The sequence below is a fragment of the Megalobrama amblycephala genome, linkage group LG4 (genome assembly GCF_018812025.1).
Source record: "Megalobrama amblycephala isolate DHTTF-2021 linkage group LG4, ASM1881202v1, whole genome shotgun sequence".
Lineage (NCBI taxonomy): Eukaryota > Metazoa > Chordata > Actinopteri > Cypriniformes > Xenocyprididae > Megalobrama > Megalobrama amblycephala.
This window is the reverse complement of record NC_063047.1, coordinates 39,530,737-39,553,891: the sequence shown is the minus strand read 5'-3', so window position 1 is coordinate 39,553,891 and position 23,155 is coordinate 39,530,737. Positions and strand designations below refer to the sequence as shown.

At 35.9% G+C, this 23,155-nt stretch overlaps 1 protein-coding gene across 8 annotated transcripts in view; it reads right to left on the bottom strand.

The window, feature by feature from the left end:
* Window positions 1–3,856: 3,856 nt before the first annotated feature.
* The window catches only part of rasgrf2b (Ras protein-specific guanine nucleotide-releasing factor 2b), a 77,441-nt gene continuing 58,142 nt past the window's right edge, over window positions 3,857–23,155 (bottom strand). For 3 of the 8 annotated variants that reach the window (XM_048189226.1, XM_048189233.1, XM_048189229.1), the window contains 12 exons: window positions 22,837–22,962; window positions 21,407–21,496; window positions 19,412–19,518; window positions 12,740–12,852; window positions 12,524–12,584; window positions 9,707–9,810; window positions 9,415–9,499; window positions 8,038–8,235; window positions 7,872–7,951; window positions 7,670–7,787; window positions 7,486–7,554; window positions 3,857–5,091 (listed from right to left, as the gene is read on the bottom strand). In XM_048189226.1, coding sequence (XP_048045183.1) covers window positions 4,999–5,091; window positions 7,486–7,554; window positions 7,670–7,787; window positions 7,872–7,951; window positions 8,038–8,235; window positions 9,415–9,499; window positions 9,707–9,810; window positions 12,524–12,584; window positions 12,740–12,852; window positions 19,412–19,518; window positions 21,407–21,496; window positions 22,837–22,962 — 1,244 coding nt within the window. In that variant the 3' untranslated portion in view covers window positions 3,857–4,998. The remainder of the gene's footprint in view (window positions 5,092–7,485; window positions 7,555–7,669; window positions 7,788–7,871; window positions 7,952–8,037; window positions 8,236–9,414; window positions 9,500–9,706; window positions 9,811–12,523; window positions 12,585–12,739; window positions 12,853–19,411; window positions 19,519–21,406; window positions 21,497–22,836; window positions 22,963–23,155) is intronic. The other 5 variants (XM_048189227.1, XM_048189228.1, XM_048189231.1 and 2 more) reach the window with 5 other exon arrangements.

Here is a 23,155-nt window from a genome sequence, read left to right as displayed (position 1 = left end):
CTCATCTCTCCAGCCAATCCTATTTCATCTGTCAGCATGACACCATGTGTCCTTGAGCTCTCCCTAACCAGTGGAAACCTCCAGTTACGTGCCAGTGATAGTGTATACGGCTTGTGACCGAGATACTATACACATATATGCTTACCTTTTACCCACTGTAGTCCATCAAGTGCCATTATTTTACTGTCCGTGTTTAGATATATTAATATTACCAGAAAGTTTGCAATGTTAATCATGTCCCTGTTGAAAAATCCAGCATAAACCAGCATGAATTCCATGTTGGTCCAGGCTGGTTTATGCTGGTGCTCATCAGTACTGGGGGTAATGCATTATAAGTAACACAATTTAAGTAATCAGATTACTTTTTTTAAAATAATGAGTAAAGTAACACATTACTATTAAATTTACAACAAAATATATAGTAATGCAAGTTATGTTGTTTGCCCATTAATTGACTGACACCTCTTTTGTCCCCATGTTGAGAGATATTGGGTGCAGAGGTGTTTGTGTGTGCTGTTATCATGATGGCTATAGTAGTTCTAGACTAAATGTGAGCATTTACTCATCTCACTTAAACAAAAACAGATTCAGTATTCCTCAAAATGATTTAAAAAAGTCAAATGCAAACTCAAAATAATACTCAAACCTGCAATAATTAAATATGTTAAATAACAGAAATATACTTTATGTAGCCTGTTTAATCTCACTTTATTAACCAATGCCTTGCTGCTGACCTTTGATGATCCAATTCAACCATACCAATAAGCAAAAATGACTTTAGCTAAACATCACATTTGCATTTTTTTTTTTTATTGCTGAAGTAAGAGTGTTGAACTTTCTTCTCCTGTGTCCGATTCTTCTGTGATCCTGAATGACAGCAGAGCTGAAAGGTTTGAGCTGCGCCCTCTAGTGTACAGGTGTGAATTTGCATTTCCTTCAGCCTGAGTCTTATTCACTTTATATTTTGTGTGAAAAGGCCTTTACATTTGCCAAAAATATAACTTTTTCCCTATTAATAAACAAGCAAACCCAGCCCAGGTTATAAAAAGTAACACAAAAGTATTGTAACATTACTTTCCATAAAAAAGGAGCTACGTAATACAATATTGTAATCAATGCTGGGGGTAACACATAACTTGAGTCAGATTACTTTTTCAAGTAACTAGTAAAGTAACACATTACTTTTTCAATTTAGGCCTACAGCAAAATAACAACAAAAGCCACTTTTTCAAATAAGTTATTTTTTTTTTTTACATTTATTGACTAACAGTTCTCCTCTCTAAATGACACAAATATACTTTATGTATTTAATCTCACTTTATTAACCAATGTCTTTGCTGCTGACCTTCAATGATCTAATTCAACAATGGGAATAAGCAAAAATGACTTTAGATTAGATTTAGAAATTCCATCTCCTGTATCCTATTCTTCTTTAATCCACAATGGCAGCACAGCTGTTTGAGCTGCATGCGCCCTCTACTGTACAGGCGTAAATATGCATTTCCTTCAGCCTGGCTTATTCATTTCACTTTTGGTGTGAAAGGGCCTTAACATTTGCCAAAAATAGAACTTTTTGTTGTTATTAAAAAACAAACAAACAAGCAAACCCAGCCCAGGTGGGAAAAAGTAACGTAAAAGTAATGTAACGCATTACTTTTCATAAAAAAGTAACTTACACAATTAGTTACTTTTTTAGGGAGTAACCCAATATTGTAATGCATTACTTTTAAAAGTAACGTTCCCCAACACAGATACTCATGCAAAACTGCGCTAAGCTATGTTTAGTGGGACAGTGTGGGTGAGGGATAAAATTAAACTGGTATTTGATTTGCCCAGCTCAAGCATTATCTGGTTTAACACCAGAGCCATGCTGTGCTCATCCCTTCTTTCCTGTTGGATTATGGAGAGAGAGAGAGAGAGAGAGAGAGAGAGAGACCTTGAAATTCTATCTATCTATCTATCTATCTATCTATCTATCTATCTATCTATCTATCTATCTATCTATCTATCTATCTATCTATCTATCTATCTATCTATCTATCTATCTATATCTGTGATACATGATGCAGATTCCATTGTTTGTTGGATTTGTTTATTTGAAATGAAAGCATGGAATTGAAGTACTGAAGCCATATATTCTGCAAGAGAATCAATGATAAAATAAAGTGGAAGGAAAAAAATAAGGAAACATAGTTTGATACAGAAATGTACAAAAAGCAGTTTTCACAGGATTCCAACCTGGACATGCAAAGACATGCAACATACCAAAGCAGTAATTCTGTGCACATTACACTAAACCCTTAAAAAAAAAAGAGAAAAATTGACAAAGGATTGTAAATTAATCAGATATGCTACATTTTTCTTAACACATTTAGGAAAATGTAACAATTACAGGAGTGCTTGCAGAAATTAAAATATTACATGGTGATGGATGGGGACAAAAATCACATTATATCATAAACCCATATTGACACACTATATACAAAAAGGGTCAAATAAATATGCCAGAAAATAAATACTACCATCACACTTGCTTTAAAGATAACAACGCTACATTGATGAGAGTGTAACTCACACCTTTTCCACCCACTCACCTCTGAGATCACATTCACACCTACACGCTCTCATGCATTTCACACACTCGCACATATAGAATAGAAATCCGTCCCACTCTGAAGAAAGGATAGATCAGACAGAAACAACATTTTCTTCATACAGCACAGTGGTAGATATATATTTATGGCCAATTTGACAGTTCTCTGCCAGTCTATGCATATGAAATCTCCAGCTATTATGATCAAAGTATTTAGATAAAGAAGTGCAGTCAAATGAGAAGTTAAATATATTCATCTATCTGTTTTACTTGAGGTTTCTAGAGAGTTTAAAAGAGGCTACACAGCAGCTGAATGACACATGACCACAAAACATGTCTTGCAATGCATTTTCCAACATGCGATCACTGAATTTTTCATGCAAATAATGGAGAGGCCCTCTTTTCTGGTTAGCTGACCAGGAGGGTCGTTACATTAAAAAGCAGGAAAGCTTTGATTATTAAAGAACTTGTAGAGGCAGAATTGGATTCCAGTCATTTAGTTAAAAATTATTTAAAGGTTTAGTTCACCCAAAAATGAAAATTCTGTCATTAATTACTTACCCTCATGTTGTTCTACACCCGTAAGAGCTTCGTTCATCTTCGGAACACAAATTAAGATATTTCTTGATAAAATCCGATGGCTCAATGAGGCCTCCATCGCCAGCAATAACACTCTCTTTTTCAATGCTCAGAAAGCTACTTAAAACATATTTAAATCAGTTCATGTGACTACAGTGGTTCAACTTTAATATTATAAAGCGACAAGAATACTTTTTGTGCGCCAAAAATAACAAAATAGCGACTTAATTCCACAATATCTAGTGATGGGCGATTTCAAAACACTGTTTCATGAAGCTTTACGAATCTTTTGTTTCGAATCATTGGTTCGGAGCACCAAAATCACATGATTTCAGTAAACGAGACTTCGTTACGTTACGTAAGTGTTTTAAAACTTCAATAGTTCACGTGGTTTTGGCAGTTTGATACACGATCCGAACCACTGATTTGAAACAAAAGATTTGTTAAGCTTCGAAGCTTTATGAAGCAGTGTTTTGAAATCGTCCATCACTAGATATTGTGGAATAAAGTCCCTATTTTGTTATTTTTGGTGCACAAAAAGTATTCTCGTCGCTTTATAATATTAAAGTTGAACCACTGTAGTCACATGAACTGTTTTAAATACTGTTTTTAATAGATTTCAGGTCATTGAAAAAAAAGAGTTGTTATTGCTGGCGATGCAGGCCTTACTGTTTATTCAGATTTTATCAAAAATATCTTAATTTGTCTTCTGAGGATGAATGAAGGTCTTACGGGTGTGGAACGACATGAGGGTGAGTAATAAATGACAATTTTCATTTTTGGGTGAACTAACCCTTTAACAATAATGAGCTTTTTCTCCACTAGGGGGCAGTAAAGCCTCAACTTACTGTAAAATCAGATCAGGTTTGCATTGCACAATAACAAGTCAACATTTACTTTTTAATGCATGGATGATGTAATCTACTGCAAGTGGAGTATATCTTCAAGTAAGATGTTTTAGAATTTGAGAAGAAAATGCAAATTTATACTAGTATTTATTTGTTTTAATAGTCTGAATATCTCTGTTCTATCGTTTGCTACAGAGGCCAATCGTTTGCTAATATCATAACTTTCAAGCATTGCTGAAACATTAGTTTTCATTTACAAGTGTCTGTGAATGTGAGAAGGCACATTAAACGACTGATTTTTCAAAGAGCCCACATAGCTTCAGGGGGAATTACGAAATATAAATATAATCTACAACTGGTAAGGATTTTAGAAAGCTACTATACATTCCCATTACTTAGAAGACTGATGTATCTTTTGAAATTATCATGTGGCATTTTGGTTCTATGCAGCCAGCTGTTGGCAGATGGGAAAGCACATGGAGTGTAAAGTTGAGGCAAAGCGCACAGCAAACCCACAGTCTAGTTCATGCACAAAGTCACTACCATTACCAATGAGGGGATGTGCCAGGGGCCACAGGCCCGGGGGCCACAGTACACTACATACAAACTGGCTAATAGCTCTACTTCTGTACATGCTACATATCTTCACCAACTCTCTTCTCACTTAAGACTGAATCCATTTGCTAGACCCTGAAACTCATTCATGACCCCTGACCTCTGACAGTGGCCAGTTTTCATCCTTCTTTCCTTCATCTTCATGATAAAAGTCACCCTTCAGGTGACATTGTGGTGGTGAGCACTGTTTAATACTCTCTTCCAAATCTGAACCCTCTACCCTTCCACACTTTCAAACGGACATGTTCCCTCCATCCTTCGCATCCCAATTTCTCAAAACACTAGGCATGCTTCATGCCTTCAAAACATCCAAAGAGTGAGAAGCACATCTAGATGGAAGCTGCCAGGTACTGAGGTTGTAGTTCATGCAGGAAGCCTGGGTTCAATCTTGAGAGATAAGTCATACAGTGTGTCCTCATCCATAATCAAGGTCTTATCCAGAAGATACTGTGTGACCTGGACACGAAAACAGTACAGTACATGAAAACGGTTAGATTACAGATTACAAATTAGAGTAGATTTAGATTAAATAAGAAACCATATGAATAAAAATGACATACTGCACACAAACGTTTAAAACAGTTCATAAAAAAACACTAGAAAGAACAGGATGTGATGATTCATCTGGAGTCCAGTATGCTCATAATTATTTCATACGCTCATATGCACAAAAAGCAACTTTTCAAACCCATGGCAAGACTTGCAATTCACATATACAGTATAGGTTTACTGTTTTGGTTCAAAAGTTTGGGGTTGGTATAAGATTTATTATTGTCTCTTATTTTCACAAGAATGCATTTATTTGATTAAAAAAATACTATAAAAACAGCAATAAACAGCAATAACTGTTCGCTGATTTAATATATTTTAAAATGTAATTTATTCCTGTGATGTCAAAGCTAAATTTTCAGCATCATTACTTAACAGCCTTCAGTGTAACATGATTCTTCAGAAATCATTCTAATATGCTAATTTGCTGTTCAAGAAACATTTCTTATTATCAATGTGGAAAACAGTTTGCTGCTTAATATTTTTGTGGAAACTGAGATAAATATTTTTTTTCAGAATTCTTTGATAAATAGAAAGTTCAAAAGAACAGCATTTATTTGAAATATAATTTTTTTGTAACAATAAAAATTTTTAATCAGTTGAATGCATTTTCTATGTTTAATTTAATTCCTGAATAATTTAAACTTACTTAAAAGGTGCCCTAGAATTGAAAACTGAATTTATCTTGGCATAGTTGAATAACAAGAGTTCAGTACATGGAAAAGACATACAGTGAGTCTCAAACTCCATTGTTTCCTCCTTCTTATATAAATCTCATTTGTTTAAAAGACCTCCGAAGAATAGGCGAATCTCAACATAACACCGACTGTTACATAACAGTCGGGATCATTAATATGTACGCCCCCAATATTTGCATATGCCAGCCCATGTTCAAGGCATTACACAAGGGCAGGCAGTATTAACGTCTGGATCTGTGCACAGCTGAATCAAGCAAGAACAATAGCGAAAAATGGCAGATGGAGCGATAATAACTGACATGATCCATGATAACATGATATTTTTAGTGATATTTGTAAATTGTTTTTCTAAATGTTTCGTTAGCATGTTGCTAATGTACTGTTAAATGTGGTTAAAGTTACCATCGTTTATTACTGTATTCACGGAGACAAGAGCCGTCGCTATTTTCATTTTTAAACACTTGCAGTCTGTATAATTCATAAACACATCTTCATTCTTTATAAATCTCTCCAACAGTGTGTAATGTTAGCTTTAGCCACGGAGCACAGCTTCAAACTCATTCAGAATCAAATGTAAACATCCAAATAAATACTATACTCACATGATCCGATGCATGCATGCAGCATGCATGACGAACATTTTGCAAAGATCCATTTGAGGGTTATATTAGCTGTGTGAACTTTGTTTATGCACTGTTTTATAGTCGCGAGCTCGGGGGTGGGGAGCGCAAGGATTTAAAGGGGCCGCAGCCTGAATCGGCACATATTTAATGATGCCCCAAAATAGGCAGTTAAAAAAATGAATTTAAAAAAATCTATGGGGTATTTTGAGCTGAAACTTCACAGACACATTCAGGAGACACCTTAGACTTATATTACATCTTGTGAAAAAACATTCTAGGGCATCTTTAACCCAAACATTTAAACTGTAATATATATATTTATTTAAATAGATAAGTAATTACAATCATATATGGTAATAATAAAAAGCTGAGGTTTAAATACAACTGCAAAATATGTAATCAACTATATATATATATATATATATATATATATCACTACGCTTGAAGCAACTGTCATGGCAGCTGAGCAAATCCACCATATTTTTTACAATTACTACACTTATTGTACCACGAACTGTAGTTTTAAGAGTTTTTTTAGGCTAGAATGTAGTTGTTTAGACCTTAAATACGTGACTCATATTTAATCATGAATCCATGGCGAAAAGAAGTAGTTCTGCACAAAAGAGAGTTTTAAAAACACTCCGTTGTTATTTCTTATTTATTTACACACTGGTATCGTCGAACTGTTGTATAAATGCAATATCGCACTCATAGCCATGCGATATGGCTGTATATCAGCACGCTGTAATTACCTACTACGGCACTCAGCCGTGCTGATATACAGCCATATCGCACGGCTATGAGTGTGATAGTTATAACAGCAGTCATTGAATGTCTCTTAATTACACTTTTACTTAATGAAATGGTATAAGCTGTCTGCATGCCTGAGATCAATCAACTGATATATAGTAATGTTACTGAAGCAACAGGAATAGATGGAGGTGTCAGGACTTGATCTGAACATGAAGGATTTGTCTAACCTTTGGTTGGTGCTCAATTCTGTAGGGAGTTTGCTGGAACTGTCGGATCTCTCGTATGATATGAGATATCTGCAGACAGAGTGCCATGATTTATCTGTCTATCCACATTATCTCAAAGACAGTAAATCAACAAATATTAATTAATCCCAGAGGAAATGATCCAGGATACGATATAATTTCTTACCATTCTCATCTTTGAGAAGTTAACCAGACCTTCCTCTGTGAAGTTTGGGGTTCCCTCTTCGATAAATGCGAGGTCTGTCAAGTACATACCCAGATAGGGAACACAAGGTGGATTACAGCTGCGGAAAGACAGAAATGAGGTCACATACTGTACAAGTCATAAGTTATCAAACAAAGTGTCTCAAAATGTATCAACAGCTCACTTTTTTAGAGTTTCCCTCAGGTTTTTAAACCTTCCCTCAGATGACACAGTCTTTTGAAGTTTGTCCATTAGTGCTTTAGTCTGTTTAAAAGGACAACAGCGGTGAATAATTTAGCACACTGATATAATCTACTACACAAAACGTTACAGTGCAGTGCATCTCACACCTGTTTGCACACTTTAGCCCATGTCTTCTTTAGCCTGTAGATGGCGCTCCGGTTCAGGGCAGATGTGATCTCCAAGACACCATTATAATTGTTGAGACAACGGCAAATGTCAGCCACTGCTACCCATTTTTCAATAGAGCTGGCTCTAGAGCCAACATCTGTGTGGCTCATGATCTGAGAGGCCACGAGATTACTCATCTATACACAGAAAGAGAGAGACATTTTTATAACTGGAGGGGTGACCGGGGCTAGTTGTCACACTTTTTTTTACTCCAGTGAGCATTTAATAGAGTAGGATTATTTTGGATTATTTCAATTTCTGTATTCTGTATATAAAGCAGGGGTGTCCAATCCTGCTCCTGGAAGGCCACTGTCCTGCAGAATTTAGCTCCAACCCCAATTAAACACACCTGAACCATCTAATCAAGGTTTTTAGGCACACAGGAAACTTCCAGTCAGGTGTATTGTGTTAACTCTGCAGGTCAGTGGCCCTCCAGGTTTGGACACCCCTGCCTTAAAGTGTTGGCTACAAAAAACAAAAACAACAACAGATTATTTCCACCATTGTTGCAAACAATATACAGTTCAATGAACACATTTTGTGACAACATGGCCCAATATATTTGCCATGTTACACAGCATATTCGTTGCAAAATTTTAAAGGTAAGAACTGTGAGATATTAAAGAATTCATCAATTTTGGCAAAAATGTAGATGTTAACAAACACCATTGTTTCAGCAAACAAATACTGAAATGTATAACATTTAAACTCAATAAAAACGCAACATGTCTGGACTGATATTTATGAAAAACATTTTTGTCAAATCACCCAATCTTTTATATAGGATTATAAATATATATTTCATAAATATCATGATGAATGGATGAAATATTTCTTTTTTGGATGAAAAGATTTCTTATCTTTTCATAAACAATTGTAAACAAAGTTAAAATGCATTATAATATTTGCAGATTCCATGTTATCTAAAAAATGGTTGTTTGTCATTGCACTTTGGGTGTAACAATGAATAGATAGATATTTTATAATATATCATAACTATGGTTGCAATTATTCATGAGAATATACAATGCATTATAAGGTGAATTATAAGGCATAATTAATGCATTACAAATACTTTTATATATAAAGGCTTTAAGTAACATGTTACCAAATATTCTAATTTGGGACCTTTTGAACTAGTTGTTTAAAATAAAAAATGCAAGACCACTACTAGAGAAATCTAGGTGTATTATACTTTTGACTCTATACCTTATACTTACTGAGATATGGTACACTTCTACGTATGACAACTAGCCCCGGTATCTCCTATAACTAGCTAAGCTAAGAAGCAGATAGATATTTCCATATATACTCACATCATTGAAGTGCTGACTTGTCTTCATGATGTATGGAGTTCTCTCTGACTTGTCGGTCTTCATCCATCCTTGGCCCAGGAACTCCCTACAGCAAGAACACAGTCAGTCAGTGTATTCTGATAGAAGTGTGTCTTCAGAGGCTTCTTCTCTCATGAACACAGGAGCTTTTTTCAGGCCATAATGAAAAAGTTCAGTAGAGCTGACATAGAATTTTTCATGCATTTTTTTTTCTCTGGTGTCTTTAGAGGCTTGAAGTCTGCATCTCTCTGTATGGTGTTGAAGCTCTACTCACTCGTAGGGAATGCTCCTGAAGACGATGTGATCGAGAAGAGTGATTTGTTCAGCTAGCTCCATTGCTGACAGAGATTCGAAACACTCTGCCTTTGGGCATTCAGCCTGGATGAGATGAACAGACACATAAAAAGTTCTTTACTGTGACAAATAGCACTGTAATTGTTTAATGACTTTTTCAGGTATTATAAATACTGCATATTTAGAAAGTATATGAAATCATGTATTCATTACTGTATCGGTTTTTCCTATTTTTTTCAGTAACTGAAAAGGGATAATAAATTTAAAAAAATGTCATGATTTACTCTCCCTCAAGTCTTTCTTTCTTCAACGGAACACAAAAGAATGCATGTTGATGCTGCTATTTTCCATACAATGAAAGTGAATGTCATGTTCCAAAAGGGAAAAAAGCCATATGATAGATATGTGTGAGGAACAGACTGGAATTTAAATCAATATTAAAGGAAAATAATGCTTGACAGATGTGGTCATCATTCACTTTCATTGCACAGAAAAGAGCAGCATGAACATTCTTCAAAACACCTTCTTCTGTGTTACATAGAAGAAGGAAAGTCATATAGGTTTCAAACAATTTTGAGTGAACTATCCCTTCAACAATGTAAACGGGTCAATGAGGTGATGCACCATTTTTTTGTCCAAAGGCCTTAATAATAATAAAAAAACAAAAAACAAAGATATGACATCTAAAGTATGTAAGGTAGTACAACTAGATCTCTTTCAAAAGGTTTTAATTATATTTTGCAACATACAAAGGTATTTTAAAGATTTTGAAGTGTCAAAAGGTCATTCGGTTTAACCGTCCAAAGGCCAATTCATTTGCGATTAAAATATCTTAAAATGTAATAAATGTATATATTTTTTATTCTGGCATGATTTTATAATGTCATATATCAACATAGTGCAAAATGGTACAAAAATTATCTGTAGAAGTCATTGCTATGTTATGAGAAAGAATGTCCGGAAAAATGAATTTCATTGATGTCATTCAGAGTAACCAATCTAAAGGGATCATTTTGGATCAAGTCATGTGGTCATTATCATGTGACAGGATGTGCCATAATTTAGACACCTGCAAAGGATCACATAATCATGAAGCAAAGTAACTAACGCTTTTTTAACTATTTGAAAAATTCATGTTTTTACTAGCTCATAAGCTTGTCCCGAAACATCAGGTCATTCAGTACAACCATGAAAAATGTTGTAATATTTTAAAAACTTAATATACTTAATAAACGTACTAAATATAAAATGTTTGATTGTCCTTTTGCTAGCTAGCTATCAAGCTAATTTGCTAGCTAGCTAGATATCAGATGCTAACGGCATTGTTTATAAATATCGTCATTCGGTAAAACCAAAATTTTAGTTAAATCGAATGACTTTTTTGGTGACGAATTTTGTCCATCTTGTAAAAATTGACTAAAAGAGTGTTAATTGATTACAAAAACCACATAATCTCATTGTTAACACTTAATAAAATGTTAAAATTAATTATATCTCCATTACTTTTTTTTTTTTTTTTTTTTTTTACACTTTTAAAAACCTTATTTGTCAGTGACCCAATTATTCTATTCTGGGAAACACTCTTTAATGGCAAAGTGCAAAATACCATGCTGATGCTGATTTGAAGGCTAGTAATTACACATATTTGTACAAATATATGAACTTATGAAGATCTATAATTAAACTGCCAGTTAGCAATGAGTGACTGTTGGTTGTGTTTTCTTTGGCACACACACTTTTCAATTAACACAGTAGGTGAGGATTTCAGAAGCAAGATAAGGGTGTGTGTGTGTTCAGGGAACATGTTATCAAAATGTGCCCTTGCACGCACACACAATCACACACACACACACACACACACACACACACACACACACACACACACACACACACACACACACACACACAAGCATGCTGTGTTTGTAATTAGTGAGCCCAGTATGCTGCTGCCAAAACACATTATATCATACAGCCATGTGTGTTTGTGTGAATACATTTATCTGCATTCAGCCTATAAACAAGGTGGGTAAGAAACATTAAAATCAACTAATGTAGCTCACTCAAGTCCTTCTAAAACACAGAATGCTGCATAAAATGTTTATTAAATGTATAATATAAGCAGAGGAATAAGTAGAACTAATTGCATAATAAAGTACATCTGCATAGAGTGCAGATGCCTCTTTTACAATATTAATAAACATCAGTCACATAAAATAATAGCTATTTTTCCTACACTGCCAATGACATGCTTATCAAACAAGAGAAAACCCTCCAAAACCATGTCTCTAAAATTGAAACTCAGCAGATATCACTAGCAGGGCTTTGAAATGTAACAGCATGATCATTTACAACAATACATGGACATTTCAGAAAGGAAATATTCCTGAAATGTCTTTTAGAGTGTGTTTCTGTGTGCACTGGCGTTGCTCTGTAGTTTGCATGTGGCGGACAGCAACAGGCGCTCCGTCTCGCTGTTTGAAGTTGTAATTAGAGTCCTGCTGCTCAGAGATTTGCAGTTTGAACATGTAATTCAGTCCCCAAGCCTGATGCTGCCTCATGAGGCATGCCAAACTCTGCCTTTCCTCTGAGATCTAAACCTTAGGTGGCTGCTCAACGGTGATGTGGTCATGTGGATCATCTATCAGTCAATGTAATAAGTGTATTGTCTGTCTGTCTGTCTATCTATGTATCTTTGATTTGATAAGTCCCACATGTCAACACAGGAAAGAAAACTGCACTTCTCAAGCAATTTCATTGGGTCTAGAAACATGTAAAAAAGACTATAACATATTCTCACCATCTGTAGAATGTCTTCAATCTTCAATTGTGCATCGTCCTGGTCATCTTGAGAAAGGGCACTGTGGAGAAAAAGCCAACTTCCTCTAATCAGAATCCCTTGAAAATAGAATCTCGAAGAAGATCTACATTTATATTCAAAGACGCTCCCATTCGGAGTGACTTTCAGAAAGTGCCTTAGTTTTAATGTGTGAGAGGTTGTGCTTATGTAACCTGCCTTAGTATGTTTGCTGTGGCTTTCCTCTCCTGGGGAAGAAGGTCGGGGTCTCTCAACACCTCTTCCAGCAAGCAGATCACACCCATCTTCAGCTCTCCATTCATTTCAAAGTCCTGAAACCCACCACACACATAAGATCACGTTCCACAAACATGTGAGACCCATGCATAATAAATTAAGCTAAGCAAAGTCTAATGGGTTGACAACCCCAGATGGCTGAAATCAACTACTGGGTGAATCTAAACTCATTTCTCTGACATGTAGAGGTCTTTTTTCACACTAATGCAGATGAATCCAACGCAAATTCTGTGTGTACACTGCAAAATATTATGAATCTGTATTTTTTTCTTGTTTTCCAGTAGAAACATCTAAACTTTGCAAGCAAAACGGCATATAATATTAAAGACTTGTTTTCAAAGAACACTAAGATTTTTAGAATTTAGTGAGATTTATGCTTTATTTATCTATGGGCAAACATCAGACGTACACAATTTTGCTTCAAGCTAATTTATCTTGTTTTGAGAATGTTTAGATATATTTACTGGAAAGCAAGAACAAAATACAGATTAATAAAATGACTGTATGCAGTGTGTAGTCTGATTCATGAAAGTGTTGGCATTAAAGACTGCACACTCTCCATTAGAGCTCATCAGAAGCTATGCTACAGTACCTCAGCTCTACAGTTTCCCAGTGTAATAATCAACAGCTAACCCAGCTTTTCTTCTGTCTCTCTGTGCCTGCAAGCACTGCAGGTGGGTGGCTATAATCTCTTGTGTCACAGTTAAAGCATTCTTCACTTCTGGCTTCATAAAGCCCCACATCTATTAAACAGTCGATGTTCTTTGCTGTTTTTTCCCCCATTCACTTTAGGTTTATTGTTGAAATAATTTGGCCATCGGGACCAAAGCTTTCAGCTAATTTGATCTATCCTTGTTCGTACCATCTGTGTTTAGAGCATTTTCATCTACCAGTTTTTGAGCTTACTAATAATCTTGATCCTGACACGAAAAATGTAAATACTCCTCTGCAAAGGGACAGTTATTCAAAATAGCATAAGTGACATGATTTAAACAAACCAATTTATTAGTACATAATATTTTGTGTAGCCTTTCAAATGCAAATGCATAAACCACTTGAGTGTTTGTGCTCTGTTGTTCTCAGAGTATGAGTACTCTCATGTTCAATATGCTAGACTGTAGTTAGCATAATGGGCAACTTTGCTTATTCCTATCAAGCTTCCATTATACAGTATATGTTTTAACATACTGGATAAATGATCCTTTTTACTTTCCTAAGATATATTTGCCAGATATTTTTCTTCCCGCTAACAGAAATATTAAGACAAAGAAGCAGAACCGGATCAATTTAGATATTTCTGAACCTAAACCTTAACTAAACCTAAAGTTAACTATTAAAAAGAATTTTTGTTAAAGGCACAACATGTAAGATTTTTATATTAACCACTTGTACAGTGTTATATATTTCTTTCAGCTGTGTACTTACACTATCCTAAATGTTTCCAAGAATTTGTAAATTCAGAGAAATTCACAATTTTCAATAGACCCTTTTCACAGACTGTGATGACGCGTTTTAACGGTCATCAAAATCCTGCAAAGTTTTTTATATTTTCATTTAAAAAAAAAAAACTTTTACATTTGTACATTTATAACACTATACTTAGTATTATATTACCTTTGCATCAAATTACAAAAATTACTTAACACAGCTGTGAGGGTGTTTCTAATATAGCGGTTATGGGAGTGACGGTAAAAATGACATCTTTCTCACTTCTGACTGCCGTTATCAATCGCTTTCTATTTTTTTCCTCTTTTTGAAAGTTGTGAAAGCACTATTGTGGAGTTTTTCTTTTGCTATTTGAGCAAATGGAAACACAAAAAATATATATATTTAATGTACAAACCCGATTCCAAAAAGGTTGGGACACTGTACAAATTGTGAATAAAAACAAAATGCAATGATGTGGAAGTTTCAAATTTCAATATTTTATACTGAGGAGACAAGTTGCTCAAGTTTAGGAATAGGAATGTTGTCCCATTCTTGTCTAAAACAGGCTTCTAGTTGGTCAACTGTCTTAGGTCTTCTTTGTCGCATCCTCCTCTTTATGATGTGGCAAATGTTTTCTATGGGTGCAGGCTGGCCATTTCAGTACCCAGATCCTTCTTCTACGCAGCCATGATGTTGTAATTGATGCAGTATGTGGTCTGGCATTGTCATGTTGGAAAATGCAAGGTCTTCCCTGAAAGAGACGACGTCTGGATATGTTGTTCTAGAACTTGGATATACCTTTCAGCATTGATGGTGCCTTTCCAGATGTGTAAGCTGCCCATGCCACACGCACTCATGCAACCCCATACCATCAGAGATGCAGGCTTCTGAACTGAGTGCTGATAACAACTTGGGTTGTCCTTGTCCTCTTTAGTCCGGATGACATGGCATCCCAGTTTTCCAAAAAGAACTTCAAATTTTGATTCGTCTGACCACAGAACAGTTTTCCACTTTGCCATAGTCCATTTTAAATGAGCCTTGGCCCAGAGAAAACGTAAGACTAATCAATGTTATATAGCTCAGCACGATGAAATGTTAGAATATCATGAGTATGATACTCTAATGTTGATCTAGCTTACTGTTAAGTCTCATACGGGCAACAAACTAATACATAGAATAACATTACAACTTTCAACACACTCAAATGCAGTTTAGTATGATAGTGTAACTAGACCAAGTAAAACAGCGCTGCGTAACCTCACAATTTTAATTCGTCAAATAAACTGTATGAGTAATATTTCAGCACTTGCAAGTAGATCAGCACTTGCAAAATGTCCTCAGCCACGCTCTGCTACATACCACAGTCATTTTAAAAAACATGGGCTGTTCTTCAATTCCAAGAACGCAGAGAACGGACTTGTGTTCTCATGGAGTCCGATCTTGCCAGGCAACCTTGGAAGAAGCAACTCGGAAGGACGTGAAGAAACAGAACGCATCCTTTTGAGAATTGAGATGTGCTGCGATCTTGTTGCTCAACTGACCGTACCAGCATATTATAAGTAGCGGCTAATGCACAATAAATGCAACATAACATCACAAACAAATGTAAAAAATATATCATATTATTATAATTTTATATCTTTTTTTTTTTACCGCGAGTATTTATGAAAATGAGTAGCCTGCTTTGTCAATGTTAAGATTATTTTTATATGCCAATAAAAATACTGCAGGCTTTCTTCAGGTTATCACTTTATTCAAAAAAAACAAAAAAAAAAACAACAACAACTGACAAATGTTTACTTTCACGAGCCTCCACGTATTTGCAAGCTTGTAGCGGGAAATCTCATAAGGGAGAACGAGAACTTTAAAGCTTGCAGGCTTCCGTACATCGACCGCCCGTAGCGTCTTCTGGGATTTTTAACGGTTCGATTCTCTCAAGTCTGCATTTAATGCATCCTTGATACCAAGAACACATCCGGGTATTTTCATGCGTCCTCTGTTCTTGCATTCTTGAGTACTGTAATCGAACTTCGACGGTCGATGATGACATTGAGCGAGAACACAAGGGCGCAAGATCTCTTAAGAACTCATATTGAGAAACAGCCATGCATTCACTCATCCATAAACATTATTTCCCCATAAAGATTATTAGATCCATCAGCATGACAACAAGTTCCATGATTCCATGCCTCTTCACTGCGTCATCAATCTATGGCTTTGTTATTGTTTTGAAGAGTTTAGCGACCCCTAGCGGAGAAAAAAAATAGTCCTACATATTGTGCCTTTACGTGAAATAAAGATAAAATAAAATAAAAATATTAGATGAAAAACAGAGAAAATAATAGTAAATTAAACTAAAATGTGAGCTAAAATGAAAATGAAAATAAAGGGGAATTAAAAAATACATATATATGTATGTACTGTATTGTGTGTACAATAGTACAGTAAAAACAATAATATTGTGAAATATTATTTAAAAAAAATTAAAAGAACTGTTTTCTATTTGAATATATTTTAAAATGTAATTTATTCCTGTGATGACATAGCTGAATTTTCAGCATCATTACTCCAGCCTTCAGTGTCACATGATCCTTCTAATACTGATTTGCTGCTCAAGAAACATTTCTTATTATTATAAATGTTGAAAACAGCTGTGCTGCTTAATATTTTTGTGGAAATGGTGATAGTTTTTTTCAGGATTCTTTGATGAATAGAAAGCCCAATGAACAACATTTATTTGCAATTTTTTTTGTAAACTTATAGATGATCTTCACTGTCACTTTTGATCGATTTAATGCATCCTTTATGAATAAAAGTATTAATGCAGATGAATTTTTAATCTTACCAAATTTTTGAATGACATCATTGTTTCCCACTACTTATTTGTATTTGTATTTGAGCTACTCCTTACTATCCACTAAATTTTTCACCTTTCTCTCTCTAGACAACCAGCATTTGTAAACATTCCTCCTCTCATGTTTCTCTCGTCCACATCTTTCACCTTTGCAACCATAAAGGTCACTTCTAACAAGCTCTCTCCGTGTGAATTTGTCTGGCTGTTCTTAGCATAAACTGACAAAGAGTTAAAACAGATCAATGTAATTAGCCCACACTTTCCCTTCACTCAAACAAAGCGAGGTAAAAGCTGAAAAAGAGAAGCTTATTTCAGAAGGCCATTATGAGAAACTGTTTCCACTGCAGCACATAATTATGTTGGCTGTGTGTGAGGTCCTGTGACTGTGTGCGTATTTTAGTTTTGCTCTGAATAGTTGTCAATATTAATGTTATAATATCCTATGCTTTGACTCATAAAAAGTTGGCAGGGACTGAAATTATCCTTTATCTCTATGAGTTAATGGTCATATTAGAACACAGATCAATATGACGAATACCTGGCTTTAAAGCAAACCAAGCACTGCTGAAAAAGCTGAATCAATAAAGATACAAAAATAAACTGTAGTTTGTACATTACGTACAAGTGTGTACATTTTTATGTTAAAATGCTTTTTACTATTCCAACTGAATGTGCAGATCCAAAGTCATTTGTATTCCCCTGAAAATTGTAACACTGTGGCTTTTTAGGTTTTTCAAAACATTGCTCTGTGTATTTGTGTATGTAAGGGCTTTTTGCTGTTAAAAACAAGAGATGCAGGTCAGTGGAACAAAAAAAGCACAATGTCTAGATCTTCTTTCAACTTGAGCGCCGCATATTTAGAATACTCTTTCATGTGATAGACACTTGCGAAAGACACAAGACGGTTAAAGACGTCTCTAACTCCAACCAATGGTATAGATGGGGAAAAGTTAAAAAGAAATCAATATTCTTTCAAATACATTTGTTTGGATGTTACTGGCACAGAAATTGCAAACTTCGCCTTTAATAGCTTCTCTTTGAAGAAATGCATTTTGATCCAGTAGTTGCTGTGTTAATTAAGGTTTGGTACTGTTTATGTAAGGTAATTGGTTTCCCTTGTGAAAATAACATGGAAATTGTGAAGAGGTGTTACGCTTCCTCTGCCCTGTAAAATATGAGGCCTGGGGGTAAGCATGTGTTCACAGCCAGAGCCTGGACTAAAATGTAAAAGTGCCTGTGATAAAATATCAAAAAGCAGGAAGGGAGAAGAAGTCACAGATTAGTGTGACACTACAGTTTTAGGTACGTAATGACACACAGTGGGCCCTATTTTAACGATCTAAACGCAAAGTGTAAAGCGCACGGCGCAGGTGCACTCTGGGCGTGTCCAAATCCACTTTTGCTATTTTAACGACGGAAAAACGGTCCGTGCGCCGGGGCGCATTTTTGAAATGGGTTGTCCCTATTCTCATAATGAGTGATGGGAGTAACGTTCAATAAACCAATCAGAGTGTCATCTCCCATTCCCTTTAAGAGCGAGATTCACTCGTGCCATGGCGGATTGCTATTTACATGGCGGAATTTGTTGGCGGAAAAGCTGAACGCTTTTCAAGCGAAGAAACCGATCTGCTCATGCGCGAAGTTAAAGCGGGCTTGCAAATGCAGGCTTTCAAATAGCTTCGCGCGATGGGTCAGTTAATATAGGCCTATATGTGTGTGTATTGGCACGATTGTTCAATTAATTAGCCAATTTCGTTCATCATTATTATAAGTAGTAGCATAATAGGCTGAATTGAAAATAGGTAGCCTAATTCTAATACACACAATGACTATTCATCATTACATTTTTATATTCATGTAGCCTGCACAATAATATTCTTTTACACTGTAATCCTTTTGTTTTTAATATTTCGCATGTTTGTGTGATGCGCATCCCTGTGTGTAATAACCAAATTAAGTCAATGCGCCCAGAGGCGCAGTTTCTACCAACACTCTCTAACAAAAAAATATTGCGCCATTGACTTTAGACTTTAGACCAGGTTTGAGTTGGTCTATGGCGCAGTCTATTTTCAGCTCCTTAAAATAGCAATGCGCCGGCAATGCGCCTGAACACACCTCTTTTTTAGACCAGCACGCCCATGGGCGCACTAACTGGCGCAAATGCATTTACTAATTTAAGGATGTGGCGCTGAACGCAACTAGCAAACACACTTGCGCTGCGCCTTGCGTCGCATTACGCCGGGTGTATTATAGGGCCCACTGTGTCTGTGAGGCGAATGAAACATACTGTAAGCTGATGCTGAAAGACAGACCTGTGAGTGTTTGGAGACCCAATGGCGCAGGACATTCAGAACTCTGTTGGTAGCCGCCCGACGTATAATGAACTCCTTGTCACAAGTCCGCTCAGAATTATTAAAAACTGCAAAGGAATATACACATTGTGAGGGTAATACAGACCTGTCATATCCAGGCTCTCATTTCAGATTGTAGAAGAAATGTATGTATGGATTATACATGATCAAGAGCTTATTTGGTGTTTTAATACATATATACAGGCATACCTGTCATTTGCCTCACTATCAAATTTATTGCCACTACAATACACAATGGATAGTACAATTGCAAACACAGCACCACTATACCTGTAGTTGCAATGCTGGAATGGCATAAGTTGAAACCACAAAGTGGCATAAAAGAACTAGGCCTATTAAAGGGTTAGTTCACCCAAAAATGAAAATTCTGTCATTAAAGACCCCCTGTGGTTAAATTCAAGTTTTAAATGTTGTTTATATATCTATGTGGTGTTTTTAATATGCTTTAAGGCAAACCATGTGCAAATTCATATGTTAACCCCATTGCTGAGTTTTTTCTCCTTAAAACTGCAGTGAAAAAAGACCCACGTTTGAAATCGCTGGTGTCTGTGACGTCACAAACTACCTTGTAACCAATCACATCAATGTTCCAGTGGGCTTCAGCATATCATTATTAGTGAACTAGCAGGGGAGTCTCAAGAGAAGACAAGTTATCACTGTAAATTTTTCTGTTGATATGAAAAATCGGGGTAGATTTAGCAATATAGCGGGTGTATGGTGTATATTACAATGTTATGATGAACTATATGACTTTCTCCGCTGATGTTCAGAGTTGTTCAAAGCATTTGTAAGGATACTGATTGTTAGAAGGCAGCTCGTGAATGTGAACATGATTTGTGTAACATTAGCAACACATTATTAGCTGTTTGATAACATAGTCAAGCAAAAGGCTAATCATATTAATTACCGCAATGCGTCTGACATTGTAAAAAAGCAATACCACTGTGCAGCGTTTCCAAATAAGTTGACCGAGTGGATCTCTGAGCTCGTGTGAGTGAGTGGAGGCGGGGCCAATTTGCATATTCATTGATCCACGTGTATTAAATGAGGCATGGGTGTAGAGTTATATCCAAGCTATTTTAAGGCACAAAGGAATTTTTATCACAGGAAAAAAAAACGTTTAAATATGTAATTTTGTTGATCAAAGATGAGTTTTAAGGGATACAATTATTGACTACAAGGGAACTCACCCTCATGTCGTTCCACACCCGTAAGACCATCGTTCATCTTCGTAACACAAATTAAGATATTTTTGATGAAATCCGAGAGGTATCAGACTCGTCCATAGACAGCAATTTAACCACCACTTTTCAAGCTCCAGAAAGGTGCTAAAGACATTGTTATAATAGTCTACGTGACCGCAGTGGTTCAACCTTAATTAAGCGTCAAGAATACTTTTTGTGTGCAAAAACAAAACAAAAAAATAACAACTTTATTCAACAATTTCTTCTCTTCTGTGTCATTCTCATACGGTGTTTTTACATCCATTACTTCCAGGTTCTATGTCATAACACTGGCTCATTATTGGCCGGCTTCTGTGTCAGCATCAAAAGCATGCGTCATGCTGCTCACGTGAAGGTCTTACGGGTTTGGAATGACATGAAGGTGAGTAATTAATGAAAGAATTTTCATTTTTGGGTGAACTAACCCTTTAATACAATTCTTTCTGTTTGTATTTAGTAGGATGCGAGAATGTTAGTTTATGCAAGTAAGATGAGGGATTTTTAAAGTTTATTCTAAGTAAATTTTCCTTAAATCATCATGTAGCTCTTGAGGCTGCTATTCCTGTTATGATTTTGAACATTGTTCTATCATTGAGGGATGAAAATAGAGAAGCTATTAGACCTGCAGAAACTGCAACAGCTGTGTAAAGTGAATTTCAATAGCATATGAAGCTTTGCACATCTCTTGGGTTCTTTGAGTGGTGCAGTGTACCTGGAGGGCTGCTGTGTCCAGCTGCTGCTGTGGCAATAGCAAATGCAGAGGCTGGAGAAACAGAGCAGCGTGAGTTCTCAGCTGACTGGACTAGAAAAAAATATTGAGAGATTTAGATTTAATGACTGACGACCATTTAAAAAGATTTAATCACCCCAAAAGGGTGATGGCACCTTTAAAGTCACTCAAAAACTCATACTAAACCAATGCATGCAAAGAATCCATACAAAGGTTTTGTGATTAATAGACCAATAGGTTGGACCTCAATAACTTCAAACATCATTAGTTCTCCAGTGTCTCATAACTGTACACCATGATGTCAAACCTTCATGTATCAGTTATATCTAGTGGGGCATTTCAGTACATTCATTACACAAAGCTATAGGATGGCTTGAGGAAACTTGGAATATAGCAGACACATTCTATCGATTTCTCTTATAATTATTTTTTGTCCTTTGGAGCTAAACAGCCCCTGGTCACTACGCACTTCTTGTCTGAAAAAGACTAAATATTATCTTTAAAAAAAAAAAAAATCTGTGCGCGCTCCACAGCAGAAAAATAAAAAATAAATAATAATACTTGTTTGGAATGATATTATGGTGAGCAGATAATGACAGAATTTTTATTTTTGTGTGAACAGACCCTTGAATTTTTCAGGGAACGTGTAGTACAGTTCGTACATAAAGCCATAATTATCACATATCCAGTTTTTCTGCTAATCCAGTGGTGACAATTCAAAATGAAAGAGGTTTTTGCCCTTTAGTAACCATATTGAGTCAGCAACTAAGTGAACATATGGAAACAGCTTTTAATGGAAACTGAGAGAGCAGACATAATTATAAACCATATACCGTATATAACCATGACAGAATCAGATATGAATGCTTATGTTGAGCAAAATGAAAATGCAAAAGATACCCAATAAAAAGTCTGGAAGGAAAAACAACTTTGCTAATCAGAACCAATTTAGAATGTGATATATATATAATTTACTCCTGTCCCAACTCTCCCCAAATATGGCTTTATTTAATGTCATCCAAACACAACATTTGACTGTTTCAGATCCAAGACTGTGACTGAGGTCATTTTGTAACTGGGCTGCACTGAGAAAGTTTCGTTTAAGGAACCATTAGGAATGTTGGTTGCCCTCTCCTCTAAAATGCAAACTGAAAATATTATAAAAGAAACATAAAGAGGAAAAAAAGAGACATAAAAAGACCTTTATAAAAGGTACTCAGCTACTCAATACATGCAATAGGACTTATGGCAAAAGAGCTAGCAATATTGGAATGAAACTGTTACATTCACAGACTTCTCTATTTTACCTTTAGAAAGTTATAACTCACCACTGTGTTTGACTCTACAGTTGGTCTCAAAAGAGGACTGCACTGCCAAGAGAGCCAAACACCAATAGATATGCGCACGCTTACCTCCTGGCTGCCTGTAGCGGAGGTGGCGTGGAGTGGAGGGTGAGCGGCAAGGAGAGATTTCTCCTGGTTCACTGCTCTGGGGCGACTCTGGAATAAATTTGTCCAAAGACACTGACTCCAGCACAGCTGAGGGGAAAGTCAGACTCTTTATTAAAATGGATGATACAACCCCTAATTCTTCAAAAATAAATGGTTTTAGAGCAACAGCTCCAGAAAAAAAAGAGAGAGCAGGGGCAGGGAACAGCCAAAAAAAAAAAAAAAACTAGGGCAAGAGTGTTGCAGTTGCTAGGGTGTTCTGGGAGGTTATTAGGTTGTTGAT